The following is a 26,746-nucleotide window of genomic DNA, read 5'->3' on the forward strand; positions in this document are numbered from 1 at the left end:
GGTTGCGGTCACTTCCGCTCGCAGAGTGAGTGAGTTACAGGCACTTTCAGTTAAGCCACCCTTCACTGTGTTTCATAAGGACAGGGTTGTCCTTAGAGTTCGTCCTTCCTTTCTTCCGAAGGTGGTGTCGGAATTTAATTTAAGCCAGAAGGTTGTTCTTCCGGCGTTTTATCCTCCTCCACATCCTGGTAAGGAAGAGGAGAGGCTCCATAGGCTTGATCCTAGGAGAGTGTTAAGCTTTTATATTTCACGCATGTCCCGGGTCAGAGTGAACGATCAGCTCTTCATTGGTTACGCTGGAAAGCGTTTGGAACAAGCTGTGACGAAACAGACTTTGTCTCGCTGGATTATTTTGGCTATCTCTGAATGTTACCGCTTGGCGGGTAAGGACCCACCGGTCGGCTTACGGGCCCATTCTACCAGCGTCCTCTATGGCTGCCTCTAATGCCCTACAGAGGGGGGTTCCTATTCATAACATCTGTGATGCAGCCACCTGGGCTTCGGTACATACTTTTGTACGTCACTACTCCGTCGATTCCATCCGTGGGCAGGATCTGGCCTTTGGCAAGGCGGTCCTTTACTCCGCAATTTGATTGGGCATTCTAAATTTCTGTTTTCTAAATTGTTTTCCCACCTCCTTGCATTGGTACTGCTTTGGGAGTCTGTCATAGATATGGAATACGTCGGAGGACCCAATCCCCTCGAAGAACAAGTTACTCTCTTACCTGGTAACGTTCTTTCAATGGGATGGTCCGACGACGTATTCCATATCGCTCCCTCCCTACCATCCCCGCTTAATAATTTCTTATGCGATTGCAGCTTACGTTTCCGCAAGGCTTTGTGTGTCAGACTGGCAGACGACTGGTTCCACACGTTCTGGGGGAAAAAACTACAACTGAGGCTATGGGCGTCATGCATCCTACTTATAACATCCAGTGACGTCCACCATCGGATGAGGTCCTCGAGGGCGGGGTATCAACGTCATCGACGCAGGACGCAGACGCCGAAGATTTTCCGAAGCAGCCATGCTGTGGTGATTATTGTCAAAGATATGGAATACGTTGTCGGACCATCCCATCGAAAGAACGTTACGAGGTAAGAGAGTAACTTGTTCTTCTAATTTCACTTTAGGTTTGAATTATAAAATCAAGAGTCAAATATTAAATCCTCTGCAAAATTCTCCTGAAGGTACATTTTTATAAATCATTGAATCAGAGGGAATTAAATGATGTAAAAAGCAATAAGATTATTGGGAACGTCAAGTCCCATAAAACTTTAGGTACCGGGATAAGGAAGAGGAGCTCATAGGTGTAGAACTATGATATGCAGATGAGTTGTTCTAGTGACCCACACTTGAGCAGGACTTTTAAACATTTAAAACCCCCTCAGGTATAGTATTGTTTATTTATAAAGCGCCTATACACATGACAGTGTTTCAAAGCACAAAGGTGCATGCCATTAGAGGGAAGCAGTCAGAACATTGGAGACAGGAGATATTAAATGGAGTTGCTGTTGTTTTTTAAGTGGGACACTGTGTAGTGGAAGTTGAAGAGGTCGGAAGCACTGTAAACTGCAGAGGACGTGCAGCGGGAAGCGGTTTGAAGACTGCCTGTCCTGAGGGAGAGAGCAGCTCTCTTGGTGTTGCTGCGCGTGACTATGATTTGTGATTTTTGCTGTATTGCAAGTAGAGAATTGAAAGCTCCAGCTACAGGAGGAGCGAGCAAGGGAAACATTGCTGGAGCTGTCAGTCACTTGAGCGAACCCGACAAAGAAAGGAGCAGCGGGTCTACTGGAGGCACACAGAAAAACCAGTGAGTTGGCCCCTGTCGGGGAACCCTTGGGCACTCCATACAAGACCGCTGACTCCTGATAAAATTGTTGAATACCGAACTATTGAATGGAAGCCAATTAAGTTTAACTCTTATGTTAAAAGAGACAGAATAACCAATATTGCCAAGGTCAAGATAAGGCAATTGGGAAAATCCATACTATCAAAATCAAAGAAGAGCAATTGAGTGTGAGAAACCTGAAGGTGTCTCACTTACTAGTCCCCCGGGATCCGTCGTCCAGATGGCCAGGAAACGCCCATCGCTATTGGATCCAGTTCCTGGGGGTGGACCAGTGGGGGAGGATTACCTTTGATGAGGTGTCCTCAGGGAGTGGAAGTGGGACACTGAAGGGTGAGACGCGGTATCCCCTTCCTTATGACACCTTTTCCCAATCCTACTCTGCAGGCTATCTAGAAACTCTACCCCCGCGCCTTTTTCTAACTCAAACACTTTCCTACACCATGACAATCAGACTAAAACAAGAGCTGTTTACTGACATGTCCCAACACCAAGGGTCAGGTAGAGTGAGGCTATTGCCAATAATTACACATACCCTTTGCCACAGGGATAAAAGGTGGAGGCGAGAGCACACTTCCAGCAAGGCCAAATGCATGAGAAAGCAGTAATTCTGAGACAGCTGTTCAAACGGGGGAGAACGGCGGTGAGACCTGAAAGGACAACAAGGAGGGAAGTACCCTTGCCCTTTTCAACCCAGACCTGCGAAACCTCCAAAAAAAGAATAATAAGACCGGAACTAGAGCTGGGGAATGGTGCGAAAGATATCAACGGTACATGGGGCCCTCCTGCACTGATAGCCAGTGTGGGAGAAGCGCTTGCCGCCGTGGTACCATCCTTGACTCCAGTGGCAAAAGAGTAGCCAATGAGTTCAGCACAGCTGGTGAGTTGGAGAGAGCTGATAGTAAACCAGACTGTGTTGAGCCCAAGGTTGCAAACGGCAACGTTAATTGAACAAAGAACTTGTATGTGATTGAACTTTTAAGAAAAGCCAATGAAGCAGCAGAGTGGTTCGGTGCCACGTAGGCACTCATTCAAAGGTTCAAAGGACTCTGGCTGGTCCCCTTTGTTTAAACTGCAAAAACCAAGAGGCCCTAGTAGAGGCCGGCGTGAGGAGTGAGGGGGGGTCATACACAGGTCCAGTCAAACTCCTTGTACAATTGGACACATTGACAAGAAGAAACGTAAAGGGAAACCTGGCTGGGGGCTTAAAGGAAAGCCTGACTGGGGGCTGAGATACGGACTTGGGTAAAAGGAAGAACCTAAGGGGTCTAAAGAAACTGCAGTGTGAATTGTGGCAAGTGTGAACCCGACATAGGGATGCCAAGGAGAAAGCTAACGAGAGTGAATCCTGCATTGTGAGAAAGCAAGTGAACATTGTATTTGGCAAACATGAACCTGGCTGAGGGATGCCTGCGAATTGGGGTGAAGCATAATACACCAGTGAACATTGTGTCAACAACAGTGAACCCGGCTGAGGGTTGTCCACAGTGAAAGGTTGTTAAAAAAGACATTGAGACTCTGGAATGTTACATTGTGAATGAAAGGCCGTAGTGAACCCGACGGAGGGAGGCCCACATTGTACGAGGGATCGGAGCCCGACAGAGGGGGTTCCTAAGGTGAAGAGTAATCACCCCATGAAGATTTATTGAAGGAACTTTTGTTTTTTAATTGTAACACATCAGTTCCTCTGAGGCAAGAGACTTGGCCACAGAAGGCCCTGATATTTTGGAAACAAACTGGAACCTCATGCTGGATAGGCCCAGGAGTGTTCTGTGCTTAAGAGTCCCGCCTTGTCTCATGCTAAAAACGTGGGGAAGGAAGACCCCAGGTACACCATCCCGACTTATCATTTTGAGAACAGTTTCTTTTATTTTGAACACTATCCCACTAAAATACACTTTTTCGTAGCATAGCGGTAAGGATTGGCAATAGTTATTTTTAGTATAGGCCCTTTTTTTTTTTTTTTTACTAGACTCCACTTGGACTGTATTATTATTACTTGATGGTCATAACTTGCTCCCATCTTAGATTTCGTTTTAGATTAGTCGTTTTTCTCACCCATTTATACAGTTTAAGAAAACACCCTTGAACTGTGATCACTTGTGTCTGTCTTTACTTTTTTCACCATGAGTTCCTTACATGAGGGAGAAAAAGATGGCAGAGTGGAAGCCCTCTGTGTAACAATTATCAAGGGGTAGAGGAATATAATCTTCATTGCCTGTGGCAAATGAATCAGAGTGAGAAGCATTGCCAATGTGTTGGGACTTATTGATGAAATAGTTCTTGATTTAACATTCCCACATTGAGGATGGAAGTGTGGAAAGTTTGAAGCAGCCTCACCAAAAAGTACTTGTTATAGTGGCAGGAGTTTTCTACTGGCAAGCGAAAACACCTGAGCAGAGACAATTAGTGGGTAGTCCTGGCAGGTTAGTGGACCAGGAAGAAGATATTTAACTACTGTCATGTGGTAGCGGGTTGTGGAAGCAAGAAAGTGGCAAGTCTATTGTTATTAGGGTTGTACCGAACTTCAGCTACTTTCTGATAAAGCGGGCTGCGCCACTGTCCAGGAGTTGCCCCCAAACTCACGAGGCCGCCAGTGGACTTTGCTTCCCCGGCGGCTTCGAAATATACAATGTGCCCCCCTCCCAAATCACGATGAGGCCGCTGGGGTGTGCTGCACCCCCGTGGCCTCACCATGTATAGACTGCCACCCACTCATTCCTTTTTTGACAAGCTATTTGAATAGTACCCAAGGAGGAATTTTTGGATAAAGTGTAATGCAAATTGTGTAATGTTAGTATTTATTCAGCAACACTGGCCAAAACAATGGCCCACTTTGACCTAAAAACTGTCCCACACTAGCATTTTGCGTTTTTGGTTTGAGCATTGACCTATTGCCCTGTAGGCCAGTCCCAGTAGGTGAGGCTTCTCAGTAGGTGAGGCTTCTGGGGTGTTTGTCACCCCAGAAGCCTCTCCATATATTGATTCCCCTCCACCCCGCCCACTCCCACAGTTTAAGCCGTACCACCAGTGCAAAGCCGGTGGTCTGACATTTGTTTTATGATGAAGGGGGCTGCTCCACTGTCCGGGAGCGCCCCCTACAGCCACACGAGGCCCCTGACCAGCTCCACCCCCCGGCGACCTCGAAATATGATAAAGTACACCCCGCCCCTATCGGCCTACATTTGCAAATGGCAACTCATTCCTTTTCAGACAAACTATTTGAATAGTACCCAAGGGCGTGTTTTTGGATAAAATGTAAATGCAAATTGCGCAGTGTAAAGAATATTTGTTCAGCAACACTGGCCCAAGAAGTGGCCCACTTTGACCTAAAATCTTTTAAAATCTTTTTAATTAACTTAGAGATATGTGTCCATTGGTGCACCCCTAATTATTATCTTGTGATGAACTGAGGAAAACTCATCCTGACAAAACCTTGTTTATGAAGAAGTTGTACTCCAAAGAAGAGAAATTATATTGAATACTGATTGAAAGTGTGAAGACAGAGGGCCTCATCACAAGTTTGGCAGTATCCCGGTGGTAAATCCTCCAGAATATAGTCCACTGCAGTTACTGTTATCGCCACTTGGTCCGGCTACGTTACCGCTGGATTACAAGTGGCGGTGGCTGTGTAAATCCCCATTTTTAAGGAGTCCATTGTCAGTGGGGCATTTTCGGCACAATACTGCACTGATAATTCTGCCACAGTAATTGGGCCACAAATGGGCAGAAAGTCGGCAGATTTAGCTCTAGCTCAGAGCTGGTGGTGAATCCTCCAACTTTCTGCCCAACTCATAATTATGCTATTACTGCTGCATTTTTACCACACTGCCCAACTTGTGATGAGGCTGGGGGTTGGAACTGTGATAAACATTTTGAAGAGTAATAAAAACCTGTTTAGCAATAAGACAATTCAAATGCCAAGTGAAAGACTTATGAAGTGAAAAGAACTTTGTGTTATTGAAAAGAACTTTCATGATTTGAACATTGGCTTGGAAACAGTTAACATTTATTAGTGTTTTCCTTTAGTCTTATTTGGAGATGTAGGGAAATCCTCTTTAGGTTAGGGAAAGCGAGGCATTCATAACACCCTTATTATTTGCCTTCAACACAGCTGACCTGTGGGTGATGGAGATGACCAGGAGGACACACTGCCCACTGCAGCAAGGGAGTTTCATAAATGGATCATGGGGCTGCTTACAATTTTGGACATCCCCACTCTGGAGATTCCTCTGGCCGTATTCAAAGTCTTAGGATTAGGAGGGGTGCTGTCAACTCGTACGAGTGGTAGGCTGTATGTACCACTACAAATGGACATCATGGCAGAGGTGCTCCGAATTTGGACAAAACCCCAATCCACGAGGTCACAGCCTTTCTCGTCAGCAGTGGCGAGATCCTCAGGAGGTGCCTCCTCTACCACAGATCTGGCGAAGGAGGAGACGCTTTTGAATTCCTTTGATTGGAAAGTGTACCAAAACTCATCCTTTCAACTCTGGAAGTTTCTACAGCACGGCCTTGCTGGGCTGCAGCCAAAAAACAGCTCTTGGAGGAGCTCACTGACTACCAGAAGACAAGCTTGAGGCCTTTCACACAAGTCTGTCAGAGGCCATACGGGTCACCCAGGACCTTCTTAAGTTGGCATCTGATCAGGTGACATCCAGAGGCATGATGAGGGGAATTCACCTGAGGGGGCAGGTGTGCCTATGGTCTACTAAGTTTATGTGTGACATCTTAGAGAAGATCATGGACTTCCCCTTCGAGGGTACTGATCTTTTCCACCACAGATGAGCTGCAAAGGGCCAGCACTCAAACAGCTAAGTCAATCAGATCCCTGGATAAAGTCGGCTCCTAAGGCCTTCCCCTTGGTGCACAGATCTTCTGAAGTGAGGTCCTGCTCCTTAAGGCATTGTAAGGCTTCTTGGAGAGGCAGGCAAGGCAGGCATACCACTTCCTTCACAGCCCAGGCCTTTGAAGAAGCAACAGCAGTCCATCGCCAGGGGGGTTCTTTGAGGTGCTCTCCCTGCCCTCTGAACCAAATCGTAAACAATGACCAACTTGTTTGGTGTAATTCCACTTCAGTTGGAAGGAGGATTTCTTTCCATCTGGTGGAATCGTGGGCAATCTCCTCAGACCCCTGGATTTTGTCCATGGCCAGGTGGGAGTACTGCCTTCCTTTTGCCCCCTACTCTGCCTTCCCGCTCTCCTCTGCTCCATCTCAGGACACACCCCTTAGCTTCTGAGGTTCTGCAGAATCTCAACTTTCAGACATTATATTAGGTTCCCATGTTGCTGGAGGGGACAGTGCTCTTCTCCAGGCTTTTAGAGTGCTGAAACAAAAAATGGGTGGGCCTGCACCTTTCTTCACGTTTCGTCACCAGGAATGGTTTATGATGATCACACAGGTACAAATCTGTTCTGCCCTCTGTCAGGGAGATTGGATCTGCAAGTGGATATGAAGGACACCTACTTGCACATATCGATTTGGGAGCCGCATTGGCAGTGTCGGTGTTTCTGCCTGGCAAGGCGCCATTTTCAGTAGAGGGTGCTGCCCTGCAGCTCAACGCCACACCTTGCATATTCACCAAAGCAATTTTGGCTATAGCAGCCTTCCTCAGGAAGCGGGCATCCATGTCTACTCCTTACTCGACGAGTGGTTGGTTCATGCTAACAGCCAGCCAAGAAGGGTGAAGTCCATTATAGAAGTCATCCTCAATCTTCTGTTCTGTCTTGGCTTAACAGTGAAGGCAGCAACGTTGTACATGATGCTTATCAAGAGACTGACGTGCATTAGCTTTGTTGGAAACTCGTGCTTAGCTGCTTAGCCAGTGTATTTCTTTTTGTTTTCTTTCATTATTATTTATGTATAAGGTTTGTGATCAACATCATAACCAATAAAAAAAGAATAATAAAAAAAAGAATTGCAATGCAGTTTCCATGCAATTAAGTAAAACAACACTGTTGAACATTGTGAAAATGCAATAAGACAAAAATCTAGAGAAAATAATCAAAGAGAAAGGAAGAGAAAAAAGCACACACACATAAACTAATTATGCTTAATCATGCACCTAAACCAGAGCTCAGTAGCAGGCAAATTAAGCAATAACCCATAAAGATCATTAAAGGATGACCACACTACCTCATACACATCAGCACTAATACTTTCTGAAATGCAGATAATATAACTGAGTCATTTATCCAATCATCCACCTGAGGTCCCTTCTTCGTTTTCCACACATTTAAAATGTATTTCTGACCAACCACCAGCGCTCTAACCAGCCACATTCGCAAACAATAAGCAGCTCCCTTACTACAACCACTCAACCACAATATTGTATGTTTCAGGCATCATGAAACACTCGCCTCCATAACCAACTCCATGGCATCCAGAACCTCGCTTCAAAACACGTAGGGCCCCATCACGAGTTGGGCGGTAACGGCGGTGCTATTAGCGCCGGCGCTAATAGCCCTACCGCCAAACCCCCCGGTCTATTAGCGCCGGATCACGGGTTTGGCGGAAGTGTTATTGCCCATTCCCCATTGGGCCCATTCGGGAATTCCTCATTCCTCATTGGGCCCAATGGGGAAAATCGCACTATTACCGCCGGCGGTTTTCCCGCCGTCGGTAATCGTGCCGAAAATCAGCAATTTTGCTGCAGATTCCCCCCAGCTTATAGCAGGGGGGAAATCCGCCAAAGCCATGATCTGGCGGACGCTTAAATGTGGCGGTAATAGCGCTACCGCCGCATTTAAGGGTTACCGCCAGACTCGTGATGAGGCTCTTAGACTCTAGAACAATTTCACAACCTGTGCAATAGTATTCCACCCGTTCTGCCACATCCCCAACAATTATCATCCCCTTGAAGCCCTAAGGAGTAGATACTATCCGAGGTCCAATATAGCCTTCCCAAAATCTTCTGCTTGACATGTCTCAATTTCAGATCTAATATCAGCATGACAGATTCTTTAATTACTCCTTTCCGTTCAATATCTGACAAGTCACAACCTAATTCTGAAGACCACTTAGAACGCAGACAATCCCATCCAGCAGAAACCTTCATCTCAACCGGCATAAATCGAAGAAAGGTCGACAGCATCCGGGGTGGGTTTTAAAAATGTTGAAACGCTCAAGCCTATCTGCCAGTGGCACGCTCAGCATACTAATTATATGTGATGTTAAAGCACATAGTTCTAAATATCTACATTTCTCACTCCTTGCTATCCCATATTTATGCCATAGTTTTTCAAATCCGAAAATCTGATCCCCATCCACCAAGTCACCCACACACCCTTTCAAACCCAATTATTCCAAATAACATTCTATTGTTTCTCTGAAAGACCAGATTATAAGACTGGGAGGCATCCCTATGTAGCCAGATAACTTCATCATTCTCTTTCAACCAATGAAGTAAGGTTCCATGAGTTGTCTGTATTTTGAGTAGAATTCTAGTCGACCACGGTAATGTAGACATTGAGGAAATATTCTCAAGACGAAAGGGGGATGAAACAATCCCAAACCAACTCAATAGCAACTGTGGTCATAATTTTGCCAACAAATTGTTCAATAAAGCTACTCAGTGCACAGTGAATAGACTCATCATTCAGAACATATGAAAAACATCTCCATCTCCTATAGCCCTGATCAATCTTATTCTGCACAATCTTAAAATGCACACTAGCATGGTAAGATATATTGCTTTCCTGTATGTCAACAGCAGTCACCCTATTTAGTAACTTATCAAAAAGAAAAAAATAGTCCAGCCTCGTTTAAGAATTGTGCACAGGTGAATAAAAGGTATACTCCCGTGCGTCCGGAAACGTAGTCCTCATACATCCCCCACATTAAAACTCTGAATCATACATTTAAGCTCTCTTGTTGTACTATTCCCAGAGTATCTATAATCAGCTGACTTGTCCAGTTTACCATCCATAACACAATTAATGTTCCCTCACATAATCATTAAATCACCATCCACACCCCCCCCAATTGCACGGCTAAATCTTTGGAAAAAAACACCACCATTGTTACAGGGACCATACACGGACCCAACAACAACCTTCGCTCCATCTAAACCAAGAGAAGCCAACACATATCTACCCTCCAGGTCATTTACCACCCTCTCCACACAAACAGTTAACCTTCTGTGCATCATGATACAGACCCCTCTAGATTTAGAAATATAACTACTAGCAAAAACCTGAGTGAATTTAGAGTTTCACAGCATGTGTATATCTGGTTCCAACATACGAGTTTCCTGTAGCGAGGTCTACCTTCATTCTCCACAATTTATTGAGTATCTTAGTTTTGTTTTTGATGGACAGTTCAGCCCTTTGACATTCCAAGTCAAAAATGTAAAATTATTAGACATTGTTTAATATAGAGTATATAGAGTAAACAAAGAATTAATAAAAGTACAAATAACTAAAATAGAATAAAAATAAACAGCTGCATATAATACTAAGAAGCAGTCAAAAACAAATGAACACTGTACGTAATCGACAAATAGGACCCACTTCATTTTCCACAAAGGCTCCCACTGCATTGATGCTCAATATATATGCAAAAAGAATTGAACAAAAAACAAAGTCAAAACACAAAAAAGAACACCCAAAAAATAATAATCCCAACAGACACAACTCCACCCCCAGCAGAGTTTAAATCTGCCCTCTTGTTTACACTAAAATCCATTAGATTTGAACTCTACACTTCAATGCACCCCACCTTCCTCATAATTCTAAACTACACCCATATCATCCCAAATTTAATAACAGAAGAAAACTCCAGAACAAATGAGGCAAGGCTAAACAAAATGCAAGTTCAAATAGAAGTATTTCTATACTCGACTCAAACCCAACACGTATAGTATAGCGTACATTTATCATAGAGGAACTGATCAGACAGGTCTTGGAAGACCAAAGTGTAAACACGTTTTTCAATAAAAAACCCCACATATGTGGCACATTTGTATCCATTATCGGAAGTTAAACCCATGCACTGGAGAGCAGCCATGTAATCCAGAGAAATATCAGGATGTAGAAAGATTTGTGAACTGCGATGTCCGAGAACAAAACAGTTCATAGTTAGGAGCCCACTCCACCCTCTTGTGGCATATTTCAAATGTGTCACCAGTTCGATGATAGCAATAAACATGTTTCACTTGCATCACTTTAAAAATAAAAAAGGTGTCCGTGACATGCCGTGTAATTATATCGGGTTCAGCGATGGGGATTCAACACTAACCAGGGCAACACCATCCCCGCTCCGTGTTAGGAGGCGTTAAAATATTCTCTACATTTGTCTCCGTGACCCCACATTGACACAGGAGCTCAGCACGGAGACGGGCAAATTACTTACGGAGTGAACATGCATTTCGGATTTCTGTTTGGCGAAACGGAATGCTGTGTACTGTAATTTTTCACAGCTATTCCAGAATCCACACGAAGTCCACCCGTGCATAGCATTGTGAGCAGCAAAGGCTTCCCACAGTTGATATCGCAGGGAATGAGAAGGAGAACGCCACCATCAACGTTGCCAAGCCATTGTTGCAGGTCAACGCACCCAAGTAATATCAGCGCCTTAAGCCATGCTGCACGGTCCATTACTCTGATCCTCACAACAGGCATAAACAAGTCGAATATTCACACAGAGAGAGTTCCACACACCATGGTGATGTTGCACTTGGAAAAAAATAACCGTAAAAGTAAATCTTGTACACAAAAATCTCATAGTATATTAAAACTTCCTGTGTATATAATTTCCATTATCCATTGCCACCCTTACCCACAAAGGCAATGTTATTGTTTTAAACATATTTCTGGTGCCTTGCCTCTTCTGGTGGGATGTTTCTTTGGAGAAAGAGCAACTTGCTCCATAGGTTTGAGCTCTTGTTCATTTAGGTCTGACAAAAATGCCTCAGCCCTTACATGGCCAGCAAAGGAATGTACTTGCCCATCAAGCACCAACACGCAGGGTTGCAGTGTAAATCATATAATATTTCAATTTTTTCTGTCTGGTCTTCTCCTTGGCCACAGAAAACAGTGTCCTCTTCTGTACCACATCTCTACTGAGGTCTCCAAAAATCATGATTCTGTTTCCACCCCAGGACAAGTCACCCAGTTCCAGTGCCTTTCTCAGCACCAGATCCTTTATCAGAATGTTTTTTGCAGTGTATTTCTAGTAGTCAAATAAGGCAAATGCAAATCTTTTTGGCCTCGGTCTGGACTCAGGCAACCATATGCAATCGGTGGTGCTCTGGATCCCTCCCTTTCTTCATCCGGAACTAGAGTTGTGGGCTGACGTCTCTAATTGAGAAGGTAGTGGATTTCTCAGACCCCTTTACCCCATAAACCATAACCAACCACTGAATATCAAATCGACTTTTGTGGGTTAAGTAGCATCCTGAAGGACCTGGGGGTGCACGACTTGTGAGAGTCTTCAGTGGCATCTGCACAGTTGCCTTCCAGAAGTTTAAGCCATATTCAATGACTGGAGGGCCTTTCTCCCAGTCATTGGGAATTCCTGCATCCAGAGTCTAACAGACGACAACACTGCCATCTTTTATGTAAACGGTAGGGTAAGACCACAAGCCCACAGTTGGTAATGCTGGTGGTGGACTTGTGGAAGTTGCCCAGTCAACATGGTATTCACATCCATGCTTTTTCTCTTGTCGGGGAATAGAACTTCAATGAGGATGCTTTCATCAGGTCCATGAGTGGGATCTCCAAATGGATAGAGTCCAACAGTTGTTTGCGAGATGGCGTTTCCCCTCTGTGGTCACATTTGTGATTCCTTGGATGTGCAAGTGTCCCCTTTTTTCCTCATGACCTGGCAGACTCCACAACTCTCTGGGAGACAGTCTGGCCATCCCTTGGGAGGGAATGTCGCTTTATGCATTCCCACCATTTATTCTACTGCACAGGGTGATCAGGAAGTTCAGGGGTTCACCAGGACCTTCTCTGTGAATTAGGTGGGTTCTCAATGGCCAGTTAGGTTTTGGTTGTTGGACCTGAGGAAGCTGGCTCCGTCGGACCCAATCAGACTTCGCTTGTTGGGCTTTATCTCAGGAGGGAGGTACGGGGGAGAATTTGGCACCTTCCTTTCCATCACTGAGATTATCAGCCTGGTTCCTGAGGAAGTGACGATGGGTCATTGCATGAATCATGAGATCATCTTACAGGTTTTCTTTTTCTTTCCAAACCCTGTCTCTGAAGGGGAAAGGATTCTTCACAATGGAATTCTACCTTGTAAGGAGTAAAGAGATCAATTTTCCAACAGGGCCTTTATACTTTATGGGGTCAGGTCACAGGGGACTGCAGCTTCCAAAGCGGCCACTGCCCCCTGAAATGTCACTTTCATAATGGAGAGCTAGATGTCCAGAGCTATAGATTCCAAAGCATCTCAATGCTCATGTCATGATTTCTGCCAAGGTCGTATTGGCCTGTCGGAGGCATGTCGCCTGGGAGGCTATAGCTAGAGCTGCCTCTCGGGTCTTAACCTTGGCCTTCTGCTGACATTACTGCTTCGACTCCAATTCCAGAGCAGCACCTCGATTCGGTCAAGCAGTGCTACAAAACATGTGTGGATAGATTTACATTACTTCATTGTGTGTGTGCTGGTTACTCTCCCACAAATGTGATGGAAGGTGGAATGAGAAGTTTGAGTAAGAAAAAGTTACTCACAGTGACTACTGTATTCCTAGTTTATAGACCCCATTCCTCCATATGCCCTCTCTCTTTTCTCACTAATCTAATCATCGGTTAGGAAGGGTCTGAATGATGGAAAGGACTTGTGGTGCGAGGATAGTAGCGGAACGTGGAGGGGCTTGTCTTGACATAATATATGCATTTGCACCCAATACAATTTGAGGGATTTTTTTGCTGTGCATCAAATTGCTCAGGCCCCATCTCCATGAGCAGGAGCTCCCCACATGTATGTGATTATCAACCAGGCCTTGCACATTCTTAAATATACCACTAGACTTGCAGCGTGAATTCCTTTCTTTACATAATTGACATGAGAGAAATGCACTTGCCCCGTGGTGACGGACGACCAAATATTTACCAGTGCTTTTTGTAAAATGGTGCATGTAGCCATATTTGGTACAATGTTGCCACACAAAGGTCACTCGTGCACAGTGAAACGTTCATCTGACATTTACTGCAAAGTGTGATTGCAGTAAATGTCAAAAAAACATGTGAAACCTCCCTATTGTGACGAATTGGATTCTGCCTTGTAGGAGTAAAAGGGTGAGCGGGGCGAAAGGTATGGTACAGCCCTCAAACCTCTACAAACCAAAGCACAACAGGTTCATAAAGGTAAGACGGGGACAGTAAAAACACATACCTCTTTCGCCTTTTATGGTAAGGCGGGCCGAGGGCAGGCTATACTCCTAAGAGAGGTGTGATGGTGAACCAGTAGTGACCCAAAGAACACAGAATCACAGTCCAAAAATAAAGGGAATGCCCAATCAATGTCATATAAAAATATACACACTTAATAAAACACACCATCTGCAGGAGGAATGAAAGTGATTACTATACAAAAACTCACCCAAAAGGAAAGCACAATAGAGATGTGACAGACTGGAGAAAGTTGTACTCTGAGTATAGTTCCAAGAGTTTTAGGTAGGGTACTACCAAAAAGGATATGTTGGTGAAAACGGGGACGATCGTGACCTAAACACTCTCTAGTGCCCAAGTGGAATGTGGGGGCAGTTCAGTGTCACAGTACCTGAATTCGGTTCTTGGTGAACTGACGCATCAGACCCAGGTTCGAACGAGGATTGCGGGTCCTTGTCGAGCAGGGGTGAATGCTTGTGCTCAGTGCAGTCGATTGGTGGCGGTTCAATTGATGCATGTCGGGTGGTCCAAAGAATGCCTCAATGTTGGCCAGGCTGGGTGTCGGTCATGAAGTGGTGCCCGACGGGGTGACAATGTGCAAAAATTAGGTGATGGTTCTTTGGCGGTGAGCAGGAGCTATGGGCCTGGCAATTGACTTGCTTGGCGAGGACACAGTGCTATGTCAAGCTTATGCTAATACAGTGCAATAGTTCAGCTGGTTGGAGGAACTCGGATACCAGCACCAGCATCTTCCCTCTTGCTCAGGATCCGGTGAATGCAGAGCGACTAGTTTGGTGCGGGTGAGCAGGGTGCTGCGTCTGATTTGGCCCTCCAGGTTGCTGTGAGGCCTTCACAAAAGACTTGAGGGCAGGATACTCCAGTTCAGGGTCTGTTCTTCTGACACAGAAGATCTGTTGCAGATTGTTGGTCCTTATACACAGCACTGGACACTCCCTATGTTCCCTGGGTGAAATTCGGGGACAGAGCTTTCTTCTGTCTTGGACGGTTCTTTCTTCACCTCCGGGAAAGGACTTTGGCTAGTGCAACTGTGCCAAAAGATGTCCAGGAGAGAGTCTTTAGAATGTCTTTTGTGCTTTAAAGGATCCTAGAGGAACTGAAGGTGTTGTGTTGAAGGGGTGAGAGACCCGCTCTTTTAAGGGGCCAAGTCTCCAGGTGATTGGTTTAAAGCTAGCCTGCTTTAGGGGACCAGCCCCTGCTCCTGCCTGCTTTGCCCTCTTGATCTTGCACCCAAAGTGCTTTGCTCAGGAGGAAGTGGGGAGATGGAACAGGGAAAGAGAGACAGTGAGAGACAAAATGGTGGAAGGCTTCTTGCACTGCCTAGAGCATTCCTGCCTTTCCTACTCCCGCCTCCTTCCCTCCGACTGAACTACAAAGATCCTTGAATGTGCAGCACCCTTGTGTGAAGCTAAACCTCCTGAATGGGTGTGCCACTTTCATAACTGCCACTGGGACAGCTGCCTGCTGCGCAGCTGTCTCCAGGCGAGTATGGTTTACCGGCCATCACAAGGGAGTCAAAGAGAGACCAGGTCTTCCGGGTTTCTGTCCTGCCAAGTGGCAGTAGCAGCCCTTCTTACCCAAATGCACAATCCCTCTTGCAATAGGGCTGGCTCACAGTAGCTTACACATGTGCAATATCAATTTGGATGTGGCAGCCATGATCATAGGTATCGCCATGCACTATGCCTAAAGCAGGTATAGTTTATTCTTAGAGATTACACTGCCAACAGCATGGGGTACTCGTGATCATCATGTTTTTGGGCAACATGGGCATATCTTAACATTTCACCCCGGGGCAGTAGTGGCTGTTGTTCCTGACATGGTCAAGTGGACAGCTTGTGACCTTTGAACCTGCTCCCTGCCACAAGCAGAACAAGTGTTGCAGATCAGGCTACTGATGCAGCAGGACACAACGGCACTATGTTTTTGGCATGGATTTGTGAAAAAGGGGGCTATGGTTAGCAGATTACCTCTTTGGTGAAGGAATTACGTGCATCATTTCATGCATTACAAATAACAAAAATCCATGACTTTGCGCCGTTTCCAGATGGCCATTCCTCACACCTATACTCACCAGCAAGGTTGAGTACCTCCAATGGTACTCACCCTTCATAAAGCCTCCTCATCAATGCGGATGGGCTAGCAGATTTTGAGAGCCCTGCCCAGTTATATTAATAAAGCAATTTACGAAACCTGTAAATCCTTGTCAGAAACTAGCACATTTTTTGTTCTAATTTATAGGCAAAATATATAGCAATAGCAATTATTTTTAATTAGGGGCTTCTCCAACGTGTCTGTTCTTATCTGGTGAGTCGTCCAAGCAGTGCAAATGGATTTATGGTCTTTTCAACGAAAACATTTAATCGAAAAGGAAATCCATCGAGGGAAATGCATCAAATTGCTATCTTTTACGAAACTTGTCCATGAAATATAGGAATGGACACGTTTCAATGGATATGTACTTTTAAATGTAAAAGATAGCATTTCCATGCATTTACTTTACACATACATGGAGCTGTGCAGTGCTGAAAACTTCCAAGTATTTTGGCAGTGGGGGTGGGGGGTACCCAAACCTCAAAGGGCACCCCCCTAACCCTTGCCCTAACCTTAACCCTATTTCTAATCCTTGCCCTAAGCTTAACCCTAAGCCTTATAATCCATCAGAATCCATCGAATTTTATTAAATGAAAATGCATTTCGATGGAAAGTATTTTCAATGAATAAAATTCAATGGAAATTAATTTGATGAATTTATTTTCGATGGAAAGTCCAGATACCATGCAAATGGTTTGTGCTACACCTTCATCCGCTTCATGTGGTTAAGCAAACCAAGTGAGTTACTAAGGTTCTGGAAACGTGTGATGTGACACATCAGAGAGTCACGTGTGCATATGGAATGCATGCAAAAAGATGGTGCTCATCATTGCAGGCCTTGCCACAAATGGAATGCCAAACACGTAACGAGAGGGTGACCCCACATAAGCCAAGTACCCACGGAGAGCATACAAAGTCACCCACTTACTCATCCTTTTCCTGTGCTTTGACTGCCGTGAACATGTCTGAAGCACTGTGTGATTCGACTCATATATACTGTTAATTGATAGATCTTCCTGTCACCATACTTTTTACATATTTGGACTCAGTTAACTTATTTCTTGGCCTCTTTGTTTGGATTCCCTACTGGGGACGGAATATAGATAATGTGTCATTCAAGGAGATTTTGTTATTGGATTTGTTCTTGAATGGAAACAAGACTTACCTTTCCTTTTCATGTGACAATTTGAGGGTCTCTGAGCTTCCAGAGTAAGGCTTGACTCCCCAGGTGCCTGATTGAATTGTCAATATCTTTGGCATTGATTGACGCTGCTTATCTCTGTTAACCTCTGACCCGGTCAAAAGCGATTCACAATGTGACATGACATTATTGACATGGAAGGATCTTCATCAGAAGAAAAGCCTTGTAAGCTAGAGTCGAGCTGGGCACGTGCACCTCTGCATTGAGCATCTGACCTTCACAAATCTACTATCTGGCGAGGTGTCAAAGATTTATAACAGTAGAGTTTTGTAAACAGGCACCCGATGGCTGTGTGTTGGCCCCTGCAAAGGAGCCTCATGACACATGAGTTTTTCACACACATGCAAACCAGATCAGATATAGGGAAAAACCAAACACTATAGTTGCTCATCATGGAAGCTTTCTGGAATTGCATGAATGTTCTGGTGCAGCTCCCCAAGGACATATGCCATCTCACCTCTTCCATAATCAAAATTAGTTCAGCAATTGCTAATTGAGTTATTGCTTGGTTGATCAGCTGTTTTATAGAAGAACGTCCACTGGAAAGTGCAAAGTCATATATGGGTTAAAACGATGGCAGCTGTGTGCCTGCAAAACCACCATAGTTTCAAAGTTAGCCCAAGTGTACAGTCCTATCATTAGGTTACCTAATAAAAAAGACAAGTCCTTTAAGTCGAACTTTCCTTCATATGCCAGAATCTGATCCAGTATTTCCAGCACCATTTATTCAATCTTGTTTCTACTTGTTCTTGAGAAGACATTTTTCTTTTTAATAGATTTTTCCGGATTTTTTGGAAATCTGTTATTTGAATCCATTTTTAAAGAAGGCATCCTAATGGCCTGACGTTTTGAGCCTCTTCCTTCGTTGCTGCTGGTTTCTCTTTCCTTGCTGAAGTAACAGAGCTTTGTGCTGGAATGTAAACATGTAAGTTCTTTGAACAAAGTAACTTCGACCAGGATGAAGCACTGAGGCAGATATGCTCTGCATATGTGATGGCTGAAACTGTGTGCTGGAGGAAGGCATACTCAGTGGCTCTTAACATGATTGCACTCAGAGTACTTTTACATCCCTTCAAATATTTCTAGTGATGCAAAGCTGTGGTACTAGACTGGTTCACAATTTACAATTTCTTGGCCTAAAACTCGCAAACAGTAGTGATTGCAAATTTGCCACGGTCTGCGTTTCCTGCTGTATTTCCCCATGCTAAATCTTGTCCCTTAGCTCTTTTCAATTTATATCTGGCATCCTTGCGATTGCTTCTGTACTGCTAAGGACACACAACAATATCTAAGGGTGTCTACTTTGGAGGACTTAAAGAGCCTGGGATATGTTTCAGTGTAACTCATAGCTAGATGGATCTTCACAGGCTATAGTGAATCCCCCTAGAAAATAGAATATTTATTCTTTTGCACACTCTCTCCCTATAAGGATGGGACTTTAATCGGGTTGTCTATTTAATGCACGCACCCTCCGGTTTCACAGGCTAAGCATTCATTCAAAACCTCAAATGTATCGACAAATCCAGTATCTGCAGAAAGCATTTCAGCTACGACTAAATCGAGAGATTGTGTGTCCTTGATAGTTTGATAGTAGTGCAAGCATTTGAAATCGCTTGGCTGGAACGGTTGAACAAAGTGCTGGTGAGAGTGCACCTAAGTCCCCTGTGCTGCCTGCCCCTGCCAGCCTGGTGGGGTCTAACTGCACATTCCACCATGTTACTTTTTTTTGCAGACAGTAAATCATTAGTTCATTACTTCCCTTGAAACCAAGCCAGGTTTTAGATGTTCTCTGGCTTATTTCTAAGGGGAGTGTATGTAATTTTTTTTTTGTTGTTGTTTGTTTTTGGTTGTGGGGGAGTTACACACTTGCTGCTGTAATGTTTGAGCAATCTATAGGTATCAGGTCCTCTACACTGTCTGCACCCTCTCTTGGCACACTTTCCACTTCCAATGGATTCTCCCATCACCAGTTTGCAGACAGCCCTCAAATTGTCCCCTTCTTCGCATCAATTACCCCCTGACGTAAAGTCCTATATACCTGTCTCTCTGCCATCCACCACTAAATGGAACTTGGCTGTCTCATATTTAAGTCTACCAAGAATAATGTCAATTTCCTCTCTGCTCCCAATGCACCACCAATCCTCCCCTCCCACCTATCCTTTTCTCCCTGATCCTCTCACTCCAGCTGCAAAACAGCACTACCACAGTGGCCAGGTTACAACCTTTTGGATTGTTCAGTCTGACTGTTCATCGCACCCTGCACGGCGTCTACACTTCCCCTATGTGTTATTTCACTAGAGTGCCTGGGCGGTATAGCAGCACGAGGGCACGTCACGGCTCGTTTCTAAAACTCAAGTGATACGAGTAACCAGACATAGATTCGTAATTTCCCCCTGAATTTTCAAGGTTGGCATAATTTGCTAGAAAATTTGGGGAAACTTTTTGATTTTGAAGCCCTGCATTTGGAACTACGTGAAATCCCTTTGGGAGACCACTTTGCCTCTGTATCCCTTTTCAACTTCTTCACCCTTCTGGCACATCACCACACCACTGGAATGCCCTGCTCCTGGAAGTTAAAAACCTAGCCTACTTCCGGCTCTCAAAGTTGCAGCAAAACATTCTTTCAGTCCAGGGTTGGGGCTTCAGAAGCAGTGGCCGAAGTAAGAGGGAGCGGTTGGAGCGCTGCTCCTCTACTTTTTAAAATTAAGTTTTACTGTTTCTATACTTTTATTTTAAAAAGAAACCATTCCGGAATGGTTTAGTTTTAAAATAAAAGTGTAGGAAGAAGCTGAAACTTGCACTTTCAGTGCACTGAACTGAACGTTCCCTTAAACAGCAGGTGCATGTGTTTAGTGGTGTGTATTGTGTGTGGGGGGTGTCGTGGAGATGGGGTTTGTGGGGAGTGGGTTCAGGCCAGCAGGGAACATAGTTCCACTACTTCTTTTCGTACACTTCGACCACTGTTCAGAAGTCAGCTGAGGAGGCTTCGTGCATTTTGCACAAATCCACGTAGCAGCCCTTTGTTGTAAATAATATCCTTAACTATATCTAATGCACGTACTTTATTAGTCTGTGCCCTCCCGATTCCATGGTTCCAATGTCATCCCCCTAGCCCCCCAGCTCCACCTGGCCACCAGACTGCTTGACTATTATGTATACTTTTTGTAAAGTACCCTGCATAGGAATTTGCTTCATTACTGTAATGCTCGTGCTTGCCGCCCTTCTCAATACAATAAAATGAATATACACTAAAAATAAGCGTTGACTTCCAGCAATGCTGACTGCTACTTTTTTTTTTTTTTTTGAGAGTACGTGGAATAACAGTAGGGAGAGTCATTGAGACGATAGCTCAGGGGAACGTGCTTGTCTTGGAAGCAAGACAACGTGGAGCATCACAGGTTCGATCCCTGGGTCTGCGATTAGAAATCTCTGCATATTATATATAGATAACCTACCACATATCATGTGGCAGCAGCTTACTACATCAGTATAAAACATCAGAACTTCGGCAGCAGGTTCTATACAAACACCGTCTCAACCTGCTATCATTGTCTTTGGGATATCTAGGTTTGTAACTATGCAACAGTGGTCCAAGGCTTCAGGCTTTTATCAAATTCTATCATAAAATGACGCAGCGATCCTGCGAAAAGTAACACTGTGGCCCAATAGCTTTTATTTCTGTATCAATGAGATGTCCAATAAAACATGTTCAAAATAACAAAAAGAAATCTGTCTGCCAGCCTGGTCTTAAAAACCTTGCGTGATGTTTAAAGTACCACCTCTGAAGGAAGCCTACTCCACAGCAATTTTATTTGCATTTTTTTTTTAACTGCATAGCAGATATAACATTAGGGTTATTACCCACATTTGCCGAACACCAATTTCACCAAATTTATTTTTGACAAATTTTTTACCACCAACATGTAGAAGGTAAGTTGGGGTATGGTATAAAAGAAATGGAGGATTGAAGGGGAGTGGGTGTGCAGGGTCTCCCGCTGTTTGTGGTAAAAAAAAAAAAAAAAAAGCAGCAAAATCGGTCAAAAGAAATAGGGCAAATTGACATTCGGCGAAAAAAAACATTTTACTTTTACTAATATTCCTGAAATCAATAGTGTCTAAATATGAGGCAAGCTATTGATATGATACTTCTGTTGCATGGTTTGAGACAGGGCGCCACTTCACAGGGCTATTCCTTGATGCCCATTTAAGCAAAAGTAATTCACAATGAATATGTATGGTAAAATATTTCACAGCCCATTAGCAAAGGAGTCCCTCAAACCCTGATTAGACGAGTGTTGTCCTGTTGTACAAAATGCTCATGTGTGTTTCCCTTTTTGACAGCAAAGCAAAGGAGGCCATGCTAAAGCTTCAGAAAGAGCGCAACTTTCACCGAATGCACCACAAGCGGGTCGCACAGGAGAAGAACAAGCTCATCAATGACATCAAAAGGTAAGAACGTTTCTTGGAAGGGTGTTGAGATGCTTGCAAGCATACTGGGATAGGTTCCTATAAGGGCATCCCATTGCAAGCTACCTATATTTGATTAGTCTGGTGAGATGAAGATTGAAAACATTTTATAGTTCAGAAGGTCCATGCAAGATGTGACAATACCACGTTGAGCTCTATATGTATGTCCAATTATTATGTGTCTTCAAGATCACATTTTGCCAATTTTCGTCCACAGAAATGCCTATACTATTTGTTTTCATTCTTCTGTGCTTTTGGTTTTCTTTTGAGAGTTTCTCAGTGTGTTTGCCCACTTTATGTAGCTTACAAGATTATTGAAAACATGTAATTCCTTCAATTGAGGACCTGCGCAACTTCAGCTTCATTTGGTTGGTTTAGAAGTTCCAGATCGGGGGAAGGCACGAGGCAACAGATGAAGATGGGCATGTCCCACAGAGCTATTCATTACACGTTGAGTGTGTACGGGACCATCAAATGCCAAACACAGCTGAGCCAAATTTCAATGTTGTACTGGATGGTGCAATCACTGGAAGTTCATGGGTACGCCTTTACACCTGAACAAATCCTGTTTCTGATCGCTCACTGCATAGGATCCAAAGCCATGTTCTCTTCTAAAGATGCATCTCTTCAGAATAGCAGCATCCCCTCAAAATCACCTTCCTTGTAATGAAGGCACAGCTTAGACATAGTTTTGCAGATTTTTCGAGCATGTGAACTTTCATCGGTGCCATTGAGAAGGGAAAATTGTGTATCAGGGCTGATGTAAAACATCTAAACTGATGCAAATGGCACTGCTAAAGCCATCACTGCAGTGGTTTTATTTTATTTTAATTTTTATTTATCACTGGCTCTACCCACACAGTCTCGGAGCACCTTTAAAAGGTTCAAACTTTCAAGAGTGGGAAGGTGAAACAGAGACACAATAGAAAGGCAATGGGCGAGAGGTGGTGTGACTGGGTTAAGTTGTAGGCTAAGAGCTGTTTTCGGGCTTTTTCGGAAGTGGTGATGGAGGGTGCTGTGTCGATCTGAAGTGGTAAGGTGTTCCAGGCTCTGGGTGAATGCTTATTTTTGTGTGCATATTATTATTATTATTATTATTATTATTATTATTATTTATTTTTTGTGGAATGAGCAGGAGATTTGGAATAGCTTGTCTGGTGTTTGTGTAGGTGATGGGTTTTAGTTTGTTGGATGGGGTTCTGAGCTGGATGGCGTGTATGCAATGCAGAGTCCTTTGAAGGCAATTTTTTGGAGTGCCAGTGGAGCTGTGCGAGAGCTGGGGGTCATGTGTGATTGTTTGGGTATGTGCAGGATGAGTGTTGTTCCTGCGTTGTGTATGGCTTACAAGAGGGCAAGGGTGCATTTTGGGAGCCCAGTGAGGAGAGCATTTCTATAGTCCATCTTGAATGGAACTAGTGCTTCGAGAGTGTTGAGTAAGTTGTCAGGGGGAAGGATGCATCTTATCTTGCGGAGGAGATGTAGTTGTAGGTCCCATATCCTAATGGCAGCTGCTATGTGGTGTGTGCAAGGAAGGTAAATGTGGATTGTGAAGCCTAGGGATTTGACAGGTGTGCAGAGGGGTATGTGTGGGTAGTCCGTAGTAAGTTCTTTGATCCAAGGTGTGAGGTTGAGTTTGTGCTTGGGTGGCAGATGAGGTGGTATTTTGTTTTGAAAAGATTGAGTTTGAGGAAGTAGGTACCCATCCATGTGGTGATTGGGCAGAGGCATATTTTACGGGTGTGGCGATATGAGAGGGATGTGATCTGGAAGTATATTTGTGTGTCGTGTGCATATTGGCGGAAATGGATGTTGTGTTTGTTAAGGGTCTGTCTGAGGGATTCAAGCTTGGGTTAAATCGGAGGGGAGACGTGGAGGATCCTTTGGGTATCCCATACTAGACTCGGGTGGAAGCTGGATAGATAAGGGGGCACATAGACAACGTGTGATCTGTCGATGAGGAATAAGGTGAACCAATCGTGAGCTTTAGAGTTTCATCCTGTGGGGTAGGAGGTTTAGGAGAATGATGTGGTCGATGGTGTAAAAGGCTGCACAGAGGTACAGGAGTGCGAGGAGGATGGTGTCCTTTGTCAGTGATGTTGTGGAGGTCTTTGAGGATGCAGGCCCGGTGCTGTGACTGGATCGAAAGCCAGACTGTAATGACTTGAGGAGGTTGTTTGTGGTAATGTGTTGTCGGAGTTGGCTCATAACGAAGCACTTGATGGGTTCAAGCATTCCGATTTTTGCACTGCAGAGTGAAGCATTTAATTTGTACAGTCTTTACCTAATTAATGCTAAATATTAACCACTTGAGTATAATTGTCCTTGAAGGATAATCACAATTTTCTTGGGTAACAAAATAGAAACACCCAAAACTATCTTTTAGAAACTAATGTCCTACATCCGGTCAGACTTTTATTACATGTCATGAATATGTATGTTAACAATTTGCTAATGTGAGAGGTGCAGTGCCAACCCCTACAACCCTCTTCAATCCTGCAAACAATTATTCAAGGTTCAACAAGAAACCCTTTTAGGAGGAGGATCTGCAGCCTCAACCATTAACAATATATGCCACTGAAAACGCCTCTTATAAGGCTTTTTTTCAAATCTAAATCTAGGTAAGAAGTTGTTCTCAGACTTGCTTTTACGATTCTTGCCTTCACCTGTGGTAAAAGTGTTAATTTATTGGTTTAGTTTACAATACAAGGATTGAGCGACCAGATCTCCAGTAACCCAACTACTGAAGTAATAAGTATGAATGTCGTTGGCATGAAAAAAAGAGATCAGCGTTATTAACCGAGTACATGAGGCTGAGGCACGAATCCACCTCCTCATAAGCTCTGTGTAGAAGCAGTAAATGTGAACCAAAGAGATCTGTAAATCAAGTTGAAATCAATAGACCATGAAAACCAACATCACAAATGGAACCTAATGTTGATATGATTCTCCAGAAGGAGAGGGGTGCACACAGAAATGTGTACACTACCAATTGCAGCTGTCCTCTTTAATAGAATACAATTCTGGCAATAACACCTCATGGATGCTCTGATAGTTATTAACCAGAAAACCTAATATGGACACACTATATACAGACCTGTGCCAATGTTCTTGTTAGGAATTATACACACAAATCGACTTCTTCCAATTACTCAAACATGTTCTGCAATGGTGTTAAAGATATTTGTATAATGCAGAGCAACGTGCACCATGGCGCACACGTACATACAACAAATCATAACTTTAACAGTTGGTTAGTATTTAGAAGGTGACTTCATTTGTTAGTAATAACTAGCATCATTAGATGAAGCATACAAGTCTTATGATCTGAAATGTCCCCGATGTTCCAAGGTTTAGTGGGTTGAACAGAGACGAGTATCATATTTCACATATTGTTTGACAATTAAAGATGGAGTGGTATTTGTAGAGGATTCTGTGCGTGATGTATAAAGTTTGATTTCTTTGCGGTGAGCCATGATAATTCTATGTATCTGCGAGATATTGTTCGAGAATGTGGCCCGACCCCTCGAAGAAGTCGCCCTAAGACCATGCCCCAGCTCATCCTTCGGATGACAGAGGAAGGTCCAAGAATACTAAATGCTCTAAATTCAGCAAAAAATTGTTGAGGGTACCGGCCAGAAAACCTTCTCCGGTACCTCACAAAAAGAGCAAGTCTACAAGCATATTGGTGCACAAATCAAGGGCAATGCTGGACAAAATGGCGTCAGGTTCCAAACCTTCTTCGACACCACTGTCAAAGGTTTCGTTGACACCAGTGTGGAGGGCCTCGTCGACAATAGTCTTCAAGTTTTCGCTGACACCTTTCTCGACGAATCAGTTGTCTAAGGCTGCTTCGACGACTTTGTCGAAGCCAGCGTTGACAGCATTGATGCCTCTGTCGAAGACAGTGTCGATTCCGGTTGCGTCATCGACGCCATTAGCAAAATCACATTCAGGGTCTCAAACCACGGGTAAAGTTTATACCCATTTGCCAAGGAAAGACCTTCTGAAGTCTGATTTCTCTTTATGAGGAAGAGCAATCCTCTGAGGAAGATTCTTCCCCATTTGGGGTGAAAAATGGAACAAAGGACGTTCCTGAGGAACTGGTCGATGCAGAATCGAAGATGTCTGACCTTTATGACTGTTTACAGTCAGCCAGTGACATTGACACTTTGCCTGAATTGGAGTTTAACCTAATCTATGATTCAGCATACAGGAATATTATGAATAGGGTTGTGGAGTTCATGGGCTGGAGCAGGAACTCTCCTACCTACGGACAAGATGACATGACATGACAGATATTCTGAGCCAGGGTCCTTAGAGGGACCCAGTACTACCTTTCCATGAAGCTCTTCAAAGGAAGGTTATGTCCAAGTGGGAAACCCGAGAATCTGGACCGGCAGTAAATAAACATGTTGCCAGAAAATATAGACCTCCAGCCATTGATCCAGACTGTTTAACTAAGCACCCTACACCTGAAAGCTTAGTGGACCAAGCAGCTACATCCACAAGACAGTCTGCGTATCCCTCTATTCCCCCGGATAGGGATGACAAGAAAATTGATACGTGGGCTTGCAAGATTTTTTCTTCAAGCAGTATGGCTTTAAAATCTACCAATGTTACTTGTACCCTTTTGAGGTTTACCTACACCCTGTGGGACTGTGTTAGCATGGCGGCTCAGCATATTCTGGAAGTCGAGGAACGAGACAGCTTCCTGGCTATTTTAAAGGATGGAAAGGAGGCAATGGGGGAGTGTCTTCAGTCAGGACTGGACACTGCTGACAGC

At 44.1% G+C, this 26,746-nt stretch overlaps 1 protein-coding gene across 1 annotated transcript in view; it reads left to right on the forward strand.

Annotated features, from left to right (window-relative positions):
• The window catches only part of SPAG16 (sperm associated antigen 16), a 2,683,085-nt gene that overhangs the window by 151,580 nt on the left and 2,504,759 nt on the right, over positions 1-26,746 (forward strand). The window contains exon 6 of the mRNA XM_069615929.1: positions 21,838-21,945. Coding sequence (XP_069472030.1) covers positions 21,838-21,945 — 108 coding nt within the window. The remainder of the gene's footprint in view (positions 1-21,837; positions 21,946-26,746) is intronic.

The sequence above is a fragment of the Ambystoma mexicanum genome, chromosome 9, assembly GCF_040938575.1.
Source record: "Ambystoma mexicanum isolate Mex_15411 chromosome 9, UKY_AmexF1_1, whole genome shotgun sequence".
Classification (NCBI taxonomy): Eukaryota; Metazoa; Chordata; class Amphibia; order Caudata; family Ambystomatidae; genus Ambystoma; species Ambystoma mexicanum.